Consider the following 12311-nt stretch of genomic DNA (forward strand, 5'->3'; position numbering starts at 1 on the left):
CTATTTTATTTATTTATATTTCAAAAAACTTGGACAATTTATTATAATAAATGTTTATTTGATTTTGATGTTTTGCTATTTTAATTTATTTTAACGAATTCTAGCCTACTATTGTATATAGTTTCTGTCTAACGTATACAATATCTGGCACATACATTATGTGCTATCGTATTCTGTATTGGCTTAAGTTCATGAGAAGGAATAGAACGGAAAGAGATGATAACGCTTGATTAAAAACCAAATGCAATAATATACAAAACAACAATGTTTTATTGGAAACAACATACAATCACGTGCCACGTATGTTCCTTATAAGCCCATATCTTTCGCGCGTTCCGTCAAGGTGTGCATGCTACAGATACAAACGGTCCAATTTCATGGAGCAATCCCGTTCGTCCCGTTCGTGTTTCACCCTCGTCCTTTCGCCTCGCCGCGAAACTTACAAACATCGTCCTGATCGGATTAAAGTTTTGCTTTTCGATATCGCGAGAGTCTTCCTGCTTTTGCTCTCTCTCTCTCTCTCTCTCTCTCTCTCTTGGATTAGAAACATGAGTATAATTTTCCCCAAGAGAAAGACAGACAGGGATAGAGACAAAAAAGAAGGGAAGAGAAGATATCCTTATTATATAATACATATATTACCACACAAAGGTCCCGATCGCAAGGTTTCATTTCCAAGCCGCGTTTACTAAAGAGCTAATTCTAAGAGATTCTCTGTTTATTAATCTTAATCCTCGACGACGAAGACCGAGAGTAAGGACGAGAGGATTCATCGAGCGGAGGAGAATCTTCCTTTATGGTACAAGTACACTGACGAGTACGATATACAACACACGAGTTCATATACCTTTGGTATATATACACATACTCATACAATATCTCTAATTGTGATGTCACAGCAATCTTTTTCGGTTGGCACAAAACGGCGCGACCCTCAGGTGCAACGCCTTTGGTGATTTTGTAGTATCTAATCTAAGGGTTAAAATTCCTTTTTTTTTTTTTTACGATAATGCGCTCCGCGAGCGTAGCCGCAATAATTTCGATGTAACGATCAGGTGATTTCGATTTCATTAAATCTTTCATTGACTCGCGCGAGTAAATTCCTTGAAAATATTTCTTCTATACAAATAAAAATATTTCCGGTAAATATATAATTTAATTAACATAAAGATGTAATTTTTTTAAATATTTAAAAAATTTTTTTATATATATTTAATTTTAATATACAATAAAATAAATACTTTTTAAAATATTCTTAAACTCCTAGGAATTCTTTTTGATTAATAACAACAAAATGATAATTGTACTTTAAAATTATGATTAAAAACTTAATTATGCATCTTAAATAAAATAATTTTTGGACCGTAAGTCGCTAAAAAGTGGCGTTTTCGTATTCGTTGCATCGATCCTCGCGCGATGCAATGTAAGTAAAATTTTCACAAAAAAATAATATAAAGCGGCATCGGAGTATCTGCTTGACACATTTATATAACTTAAAAAAAATTTATATTTTATAAATTTTTGATTAGATTAATAAGAGATCACTTAAAGTATATTTCAACTTACAATAAAAAAAATTGCCATATGCAATTTATATTATATATTTCCATTGATATTATTAAAGTTTTTGGCTAGAAAACTAATTAATCGGAGTAATTGATATGAATTCATCTGTCAAAAGATAAATTTCTCTAAAGACTGATATAAATTTTTTATTTAAATAAACAATATTATTTTTCGTTCGTTTTCTCAACAAAACAGAATATTTTTATTTAAACAATTCACCTTATATGGTAGATCGTAATCGAAAGAATTTCGGCCAGCAATAGAAAGTTTGAAAGGCGAGGAATTTGAGTCCGACAAAGATTATGAAAGGAAGTCGATCGTCGTCTATGCTATCGGTTCGAAAAAATTTACGTACATCTACTAGTTACAAGTATGAGGAATATTCGCAGCGACTACTATACTGGAAATTATTAAGGCCGCTATTTTGTGTGTGCGCACAGTGATTTTTTCGGGATTTCGCAATCACTTTGATTGACGAATCGTTGTCGATGATAGATTTTATGTTTTATGTTGTTACAAGCACCGCTTTTGTCATCTATATTAATTGGATTTTACAATAAGTTATAAATTATTTAATTAAATGAATTAGATTTTTGAATAGCTTTAGAATTACGTAAATTAACGCGACAAATAGGAAGCTGTTAGAGACTGGAAATTTGTACAATGCTTCGCAATTATTAACTTTTAATATATGACGCAAGTTTATATATGTATCAATGCAATATCGTAAAATGAGCTCAAATTGCAATAGCAGTAACATTGCACTATAATAAAAAAGCTTTTGGATTTATTCTATTTAGCATATAAAATTGATAGGCGAAGACGCTAATATTAATAAACAAATTATCTTCTCGAATATTAAATGACATAACAATTTTGATCTATACCGTTGCGCAAAGTTACTTTTGCCAATGCAATATAATTTTTGCTTTATAACGCTCTCATTTTCACTGATTCTTTTAGTAATATCGTAATTATATTATACCATATATATATACAATATATATTGTATATATATTAAGATCGTGAGAAAGAATCTTTTGCGCAGGAATTATTTGTTATTTATAATTTTCAATTATATTATTCGCGAGATGAAACAGAAAGGAAACTTCTGATAAATGTGAATTGATTTCGTATCGTCTTGTGGTCGATTTAAATTCTTTTTGAAATTTGTATGCTGCCTCGCCGCCGATAAAAACCAGCTCGAAGTTAGGCAGTGTTTGAGGAATATATGTCACTCGATGATGAATACTGACTGCTTTAACATCACATTCGATATATAAAGGCCCACGGTATATCTATATAGTCACATATAAAATTAATCGATTAAATCGTAACGCACGTGGCGTTTACCGTTTCAATAGACGCTCAAGTTAATTACACTCCGATTCACTGGATGATATTGAAAGAAGCGACAAAGAATATATGTTACAATTCTTCCGTAAGATTAATTTTCATTACACTCACATTAATTCTCGACATATTCCATTGACGTTTAATAACCATTAATATCGATGAATCGAATTGTACGATTATTTTATTTCATTGATCTTATTGGCTGACTAAGATAATAAGTCGCTAATTGTTGCGCTGACGTAAATGACAGTGCCCCGTGATGATAGCGCACTTGCAAGTATAAGAAGACTATTGTCGACGTAAATATATGTGGAAAGCTTTTCCATTCGCGAGATAATGATTCGAAAGTTCGAGCTCGCGATGGTTCGCGAGTGCGCACACTCTACGATAGGAAAGGATCAAAATGCGATATACATACTTGCATTTGCGAAGAGATATGATCGCTCGAATTAACATAAGGAAGTGAGAAGGAAAAGGGAAGGAAGCTTAGAAATGCATATGCGAAAGCACTCACTAGTGCGGATTTATAACAATGGAGACGAGTGTTTCGCTGTAAAGCGAGAAAGAGTCGCGCGTGTGGAAAAATCCCGCATATGCTATCGCATACGAATGCACTCTGAAGTATTATACATCAGAATCTGAGATTTTTGTTATAAACCTTCGCGTTTCATTCTAAATCCATGTGAGAGGATTTAATTCATTCCACACGCTCACACAAGGAAGCCTTCGATGTGAGAATGAAAGCTTGTGTGATAAAAAGTTGATGTATACAAGAGTATTATCTTTAGAAGCTTAATTAGAATTATATGGTGTATATGAGAGCTTGGAGCTGGCAGTATTGATTTAATTAGTTAATTAAAATACTCAAATATTTTTTGCGTATTTACATTTATAATTTATTAAATGGCTCGAACATCGTCTGCATATTTTTCTGCTCTTTATCTTTTTCTACAAAATCTTTAAAAAATCTACAAAAATATCTATAAAAATACAATTTTAATATTCTTGAAAGAAAAACTTATTAAGACTGAGAATATATAATGTTAAAATATATGATTATAAAATATAAAAAAAATTATTATATAAAATAATTTTAGCAATTTTTATTATTATATTTATATAGTTTTAATAAAAATTAATAATTGAAATAATAGAAACATTACAATTAGAGTGATTTACTCGGATATAACGAGAAAGAAAGACTTTTTCAAGAGAGTTTATATTATCTATTACATATATTTCTCTGACCTGTTTAATAAACACGCAAATATACAGAGTGGGCCCAAACATTCCCCGGCCAGACTTTAAGATTTTATAAAAAATTTAATTCTGAACGGAAAGTTTCGTATAAACATGGGTCGAAAAATGCTTTCTTAAAAAGTTAGCGCCCAAAAATCTCTGAGATAACGGTTATTTTATACATTTTTACAAATATCAGGGAAAGTATGCGTTTTTTAACAAAAGTATTAAAAAAAAAAAATACAAAAATTATAGCAAATTAAATTATCTTTCAAATGAGATCAAAATGATTATAGTACGTTCGAAGAAATTTATTAAGTTTTATTTTCTTTTTATTTCATTTTCTTTTCACCTTCTGCTCTTCCTTTCATTCTCCTATGATGATTGGTTTAAACAAAGCTAAAATTCTATTAGTGGGATAACCAACAAGTAAAATAAACATTAAAAATTAGCTAAAGCCATAACAGTATAAATGAAGAGTATTTTTAAAAAGCTCTACCGTCGACAGCTGAAAAAGCACTTTTTTGTGTACATTTGAAACTGGTTATCTCAAAATGTATGGAACGTATTACAATCATTTTGATGTCATTTGAAAGAGAATTTAATTCTCTACAACTTTTGTTTCGATACTTTTTGTTAAAAAATGCACACTTACTCTGATAGTTGTAAAAATGTATAAAATAACCGTGATTTCTCTCTCTCAAAGTGATTTTTTTGAGAGTTAACTTTTTAAGGAAGCATTTTTCGATCCATGTTTATCGAAAACTTTTTATTCAGAATCAAACTTCCTATAAAATCTTAAAATCTGGCCGGGGAACACATTTGAACCCACTCTGTATATCAATGTTTACGATCATCAAATGTACGAATGTTCGAGCACATAGAAACTCGAGCGACCCTGCCGGCTCCATTATTATCACGACTCGAATATATCGTGCTAATATTCTCTGAGAATAATTATCTCGACTTAACAACGTAACATTTCCTTTTATCTTTAACAACAACAATAACAATATGATTTCCTCTGATAGCAACGTATTTCTTAAAATTGTCCGGATGACGAGAATTCGTCTCTTAATTCATCCACACACGCACGTCGCACGATAATTAGTACGGATAATTGATGATTTTATAAGAACGAATGGGATGAAGCGGAGTTGATCGTTGATCGTCTCGAAACTCTCGTAGATTATCGAAACACGCTCCGAGTTTTTTATTCTCCGCGTACAACTTGTGCATTGCAAGCTTGGAAACCATAATTTTGTGTATAAAGTAGCAAAACACATAAAAATAAATGGTACAAAATTTTGATTATTTTTGTAAAATTAACTTATAATAATATATCAAATATTTAAAAAATGAGTTTATCAAAGAATTTTGTAAAAAATATTAATAAAAAGTTCTTATATAAATTTAAAGAAACTAAATAAAATTAAATAAAAATTATCTCAATATTAATATTTTTAATATTTTATTTAATCAATTAATCGTTTTAATTCAATTTCTCTAAATAGGGAATATATTTAATTCAGAAAACAATTTCATTAAAAAATTATATAATTTGCATTTAAAATATCTCAAAAAATTAAAAAATTCAATTTTGGAAACTAATAATATATGCCATTATGATCAAATGAATTTATCTTACGTTCGACACGAGAATATTTTATTTTTAATGTAGTGGAAAAAAATGCTATAGCCTGCAATGCACTTTATAGCATACGATTCAATGCGATTATGTACATGTACAGCGACGTAAGTGTTAAAATCTTAATTCTAATTCTCGAATTTGATGCGCACGTAAAACTCGACTTTGCTCGGGGAGGTTCGATTCATTTTCTCGAATAATCATGATTCATTGCGGATTGCCAGGACGTTGTGTTTAGGATTGCGACGAAATTCTATATTTTTTTTTTCAAAATATTAATGATTTACGCAATCCACAAAAATGTACGTATAACTCCTAAAAATATTTCAAAAAGATATAAAAATAAAAAGCAGCGATATAAAATTATATCGCTACATACTCGATATAATTCGTAATTTCAGGCACCGTGACAAGAGTACAGATAAAATATTTCGCATTCACCAATTTCTCGTTTATGATCTTTTTGATTTGTCGCATCTATGTGTTGCCTGTATTTTTACTGTTGATTATGTTTATTTATTTCATATATCTTCTTTCCTCAAATAACGAGTCCTGACATTCCGCGATACGCGCGCATTGTGGCTCGATTGACCTCATATTTATGTATTACTTTTTGTTTGAGCGTATTATATCTTCAAAGTAGGTTTCTTTTTTAGAATATTTCATTGTTGATCATACACACACACACACACACACACACACACACACACATACACACGCACGCACACGCACTCACGCACGAACGCACGCATACATGTATATATATGTATATGTTATATTACATTTATAGTTATACCAACTCATTTAAACTAACTTTATCCGATACACATGCTTGGGTATCATGTAAATATTTCATATGATACACATTGACATTTTCCATCAAGATATCGATTAGAGAATTTTCGGTATTTTTGGATTCTCTCTTTCTCGCGTCGACGTCTACGTCGAAGATACGTATCGAGATATTATGGTGTGACATTCATTTAGAAACTGGCATGAGTTCGTACAAAGTTTAATGTATTCTTTTTAAAAGATTTAGGAATTTCATAACTATCTATTGCATTGCTGGTATCTAAATAAACGTGTGCCTTTCCTTCCACAAGTTACCTTGGTTCCAACTATCGTATAATTTTTCATTGCAATTTTTGTATCTGTCACGCATTAGCGATTCTTTTAAATAATTATAAATTATTACATATAAAATATAAATAATATTAAAATAAAAAAAAAATAGAAGATAATATACAAATCTTTGCTTCGTATATAAATACATATGTTTCAAAAATAAACTCAAATAATTTACATAAAAAGAAATTATATAATAATTAATTAGAAATTAAAAATTAAATCACATACTTGATTTTTTCATTTTATAAAAAAATGAACAGATTAAAATTACTTCAAAATATTATGGCAACAAAATAGACATTCAAAGTCATCAAAGTATATGATACCGAACAAAAATATATACATAAAAAAAAAAATTATGATTGAAATAAAGAAAAAAGCTTTATAGACATTACGATGCCCTAGTTGTTTTTGTTTTTGTATTTTAGAAATCCTATTGACGAATACCCGTATAGAATGTATAATAATTATTTTTTTAATTTCGATGAGATTTTGTCTGTGTTAATAATTGTTTTGAATTATAAAAATGCATGAATTTTTAATTAATTTAAAAAAATTAAATAAAAACTAATTGTTTCGATGAAAGATATCAAATGATTTCAAATCTCACTTTTCTTTTATCGAAATGTTTCAATTATACTTCAAGGCGCTTGATCGATCAATCAGCGCGTAGATCTTTGATTGCGAACCGCGTCCAGACTATTTTAGGCACAGGTTGAAATTTCGAAAGGAATCTTTGCACGTAGACACTATTACGTGGGTACGATGCTTCGACATCGATGACACAATTCGTTGATTGTGCATTAAAAACAAATACAATATTATAGAGTGTTCCTTCGAGTGTCACAAAGATTCAGCAGTTCCTAAAAACTTTCTCTCGCAACAATCACTATCGCGCGAATACAATCGCCATCCGAATGCATTCTCTTTCAATACACTTACTTCGAAGGACACGAAGGATGCGTGTCTCAAAGGATGTCTCGTAACGCAAATGTCAATAACGAGTGCACTTCCTTAAATTACAAAATATTCTTGAGTCGTAGACTTCTTGATCGCTGGTCGATTCTCGATCATCGACAGGCTTTGACGATGCTTTCCTTCTCTCGTTGTTTTGTCGCGCTTGCGATGACAGCTGAGAATATATCAGCGAATTAGCCTCTTGGACCAAACGAGAGGTTCATGTGGATGGGACTCATTATTCGAGGCAGAAACAACAGGACGTTTCTTAGATCGCATCGTTTCTGAAGTCTTCAGAGGCCCGCCAGTCCGTCCACGTGCTTTCGCTTCCGGCGCTGTGCGATTGGACGACTGAAGGCGATCCTCTTACGATCACAGAACTGTTTCCATTTCGGCGATTTCTGTCCTAGTTGTGTCATCATCCGGGATCCTACAACAAGCAATAGCTTATTCTTGCAAAACAATCTTAAACGAATCTAATATATCTCTAAATGACACGGTAAATAATTCCGTATATATGACCCGACAATAAGAGGTAAAGGATTCAAAAGATTGATGATGTAAAATGAATTAAAACGCAGCAAGATCATTATATTTACAATTTCTTCGTAATGTTATATATAAATCTTTATAGAAAATATATAGATACGTTATTTTGTTATTGAAAAATAAAAAATAAAGAACAAGGAATCTGACATAATGTTTTAAACATTTAGAATTACAAAATGTTATAAAGAATTATAAAAATAGAAGAAGGTCTATGTTTTATGATATCATATAATTTATGTATCGCGTATTAAAAGCGAATTAAAGGAGCAAGATGAAATCATTTAACACAGAGATTTAATCAATATTTAATATACATGCAAAAAATAAATAAAATAACTAAAAGAGAGTAATAAAAGATATCGTTATATTTAAAACTTCTTGTATTATGTTTTCCATGATAAAATGCAACGCGATTTAAGCAGTGGTGCTTTTTAACTCAATGTTGCATAATTCCTCGTCGTTCTCACCTGTAAATCTCCGTAGGTAAAAACCTCTCGGAGTATTCTGTGCTGACCACATGGTTTCTGCTCATATCCCTTGGACGGGCGACCTCGACGGCGTCAATATACCTGAATATATAAACGAATCGCGGATCATGTTATCGTCATTGTAACACCGCGAAAGTCTCCTATGCCACGTATATAGAGTAAATTTTGTCATGCTTTTCGTCTTTGTCCTCCACGTTCTCGTCCCCGATTACGGCGCTTTCCTTCAATATTCCCACGCCCCGAATCAATTTTCTCTCCGCGTCGTCACATCTCGTCGGACATTATAGGTAATTATTCGACTAATCGTCACAAACTCTGTTACCATCAAGTAATTACCTATAATGTGCACATTATAGGTATCGACACGCATAAGTTATCTACCGACTTCCTCGTGAACTCGCATGCCATGCTCTCGAGCACATTAAAATAAGAAATCCGTGATAATAAAAATTAATAACGAAAAATTAAGTGTAATGTGCAATAGAGATATATACTTGATGCGTAACTTATGCACTGATTATCTACTGATCTACAGAAGCGAAGCAATTATATCTAATCTTCTTTTACATCTCTGTTATTCTGTATTACGCAAATAGGTCTCTTTAGACATCGATCCGAGTGACGCTCAGCGTCTCATTATTTTTTCTATACGGGTATGTGTGTGTGTGTGTGTGTGTACGTATTTCGTTTTCTTTATTATAGGAAATGAGAAGATCAACGAAGATTACGCGAGTCTACGAAACAACAGAGCCTCGCGAGATCGCGCGAATCGTGGCAAGATATCGATGTGATCAATTTCTGGAACAATCTTTCTCTACATCATTCGGTGTAATTATGTTTGTTTTTAATGATTAAAGTAGGAAAAGAGTCTTGCCACGGCTCCCCTACGAGATAATGCATCAGCAATGCGAAACATATTATTTGACAGAGTTTTTGATACATTGAAAAAAGAAATAGCTTTATAGTTGTTGTTATAGTAGCACATGAACAACATAAACTTAAATGTTTCTTGTAGGTGATGTTAAATATGTTTATGTGTATTTTGTTATCAATTATTCAAAGATAAATGATGAGAATGGCACTTGTTAGCCCAGAACTTTCTTTTTCTTAAACGCAATTTGTAATTTATTAAATATTCAAATACATCACATACGGTAAAAAAAAATTTTTTTTTACGAATGACTTTAACAGAAGAATATTTTCGTGGACAGTTCCTACGTCACTGAACGTTCTTACGTGTGGTTTGGCGTTGCGGACTTACGAATCGAAGTATGGCGGTAGCGGATGCGGAGCTTCCACCGCCAATGGTTCCGGTTGTGAATAGCGGTCCGAGCTTTGCAAGCATCCTCGCCACCAGCCGAGACTTCCGGTTTTCCTCCTTTAAAAAAGTCGACGTGGATATGTGCCAGGGCTTCCTTCTCACCGTCGAACCACCAATTATCGCATACAACATTGCCCAAATAAATCCATCCTCGTTCGCTCGAGGCGACATCCAGTATATAACGCTCCATTTTCGTGGAGATATTTTTCGTTAATTTTCAAACGCGACGCACAGATAGATTCACTTGTCACTTGTCAAAATAAAAACAGGCTTTCCAATTATCTATACAGCGAGTATGTGATATATGCCGTAGCAAAGACGGACAATAAAGAAATCAAGTGCTAATAATCGATACGATATTAACGTACGTACGTAAGCATAGATATGTACACACGATGTATATATAATGTTGTGCCATTTACCGAAAGTAAATAGAAATGACAAAACATACGTTTTCAATGAAATATCTATGCTATGTAGTTATATCTTTTTTAATCTAAATTTTAATTTAAATTTCAATTTAGCGAGCTATCAAGAGCCAGATGCAAATGGTAATACGCCAGTTTCATAGAAAATTAATTTTTCTCTGAAACTGATTAATATGCACAGCGAGCAAATTTTTCTTGATCTCTTATACCAAGTATCGTATAAATAAATCTTCTCCGAGATTCTAATAAATCTTTCTTTTCCTCTCTGAACAAACGTAGGTAGAGAAAAATATCATCCGCATCTGGCTCTTAATAGCTCGCTGAATTCAAATTTGTGATTTTACATATGGAGTTGTATTGTATATAAAAATTCTCTTGATTATTTTTTTTTATATTACAGTTTTTTTTTTTTTATTGTAAAAAGTGTGTAAATTTAATATTGCTAAAATGTTGAAATAAATATAATATATTTGAAGCCCGCGTATCGGAAATGTATGATTATTATTAGAAAATTTTTTTATTATTTGAAAATTTCAAAAAAAATTAATTTATAAATTATATCTCTCTCGAAATATTAAAATAAAAGTAAAATAAAAGTAAAATAAAAGTAAAATAAAATATTAATGCGTTAATAAATAAAAAAAAATATTACTAATAATATAAAAAAATTGTATGATTCTATTCATTATACTAAAAAGTAAGACCGTTAATAACTTTAATAATTTTTTTTGGTATATTCAAACTTATTATTCATTTAATATTGCATCATATATATATATTAAACTCGTACAGGACGACTCGCAATATTTCGAAAACAGATCTCATCAACGACAAAATCATAAAACGAGATAGAATTTCTACACGATATTAAGAAACGTCGATACGCATTTGATGCCCCATCGAAAACGCACGTTTTGCCGTATATATTATTAGACAGGTGCATGCTGTGCGAACAAGACTCCAAGTAACTTTAGAAAGTAATACTATAATATTAATAGTGGTATACTTAAGCTCGGCCCTACGAATTATTCATTCTTCGAGATACGCGGCCTCTCAATGTTGCTACCCGTATAACGATAATTCTCATAATAATTAAACTTTAACATAAATATTTATAAGAAGAACCGAGCATAAGTTTGTTCAATATACAAAAGACAAGTAGAATAACTGTGTGCAACTGCATGCGTAGACTTTTATTACGGATCCACTTCCGCTTTGAGAAGTAAAACTTTTAGATAAGAGCGAAGAGTATGAAGAGATGAAAAGACTCAAAAGAAAGCTTTTTAGAACAAAGGCTCCTAGTTTCGGAAATAGAAAACAAGCGACAGCACTCTGCGGAAAGTATCGTGAAAGCGTAATCGTAATTCAGAAAAGTGATACGTATTGGTCGGAGATTTTAGCGCCGTTCCCTCCCATGAAAAATTTGTATTCGATCAAAAATTGCGTTAATTAATCTTTCAATGTCGTCCGCATCGAAATTAAATTGGTGACATATTTATTATTATTGCATTATATATTGATATGTTCTAGTGTTTAAAAGAATTAAAAGAATATTTTACCGTGATATTTACAATAGGCTCCTTATATATATATATATCCCCTTAATCATTTTAAATGTTTATGTATGAAGT

At 31.4% G+C, this 12311-nt stretch overlaps 1 protein-coding gene across 6 annotated transcripts in view; it reads right to left on the minus strand.

The window, feature by feature from the left end:
• Positions 1-5707: 5707 nt before the first annotated feature.
• The window catches only part of Nmdar2 (NMDA receptor 2), a 160860-nt gene continuing 154256 nt past the window's right edge, over positions 5708-12311 (minus strand). For 4 of the 6 annotated variants that reach the window (XM_070311990.1, XM_070311988.1, XM_070311989.1 and 1 more), the window contains 3 exons: positions 10193-10309; positions 8911-9012; positions 5708-8324 (listed from right to left, as the gene is read on the minus strand). In XM_070311990.1, coding sequence (XP_070168091.1) covers positions 8267-8324; positions 8911-9012; positions 10193-10309 — 277 coding nt within the window. In that variant the 3' untranslated portion in view covers positions 5708-8266. Of the gene's footprint in view, positions 8325-8910; positions 9019-10192; positions 10310-12311 lie in introns of all 6 variants that reach the window. The other 2 variants (XM_070311992.1, XM_070311991.1) reach the window with 2 other exon arrangements.

Source organism: Polyergus mexicanus, unplaced genomic scaffold (genome assembly GCF_030449975.1).
Source record: "Polyergus mexicanus isolate NDT 795.1 unplaced genomic scaffold, iyPolMexi1.0 SCAF_21, whole genome shotgun sequence".
Classification (NCBI taxonomy): Eukaryota; Metazoa; Arthropoda; class Insecta; order Hymenoptera; family Formicidae; genus Polyergus; species Polyergus mexicanus.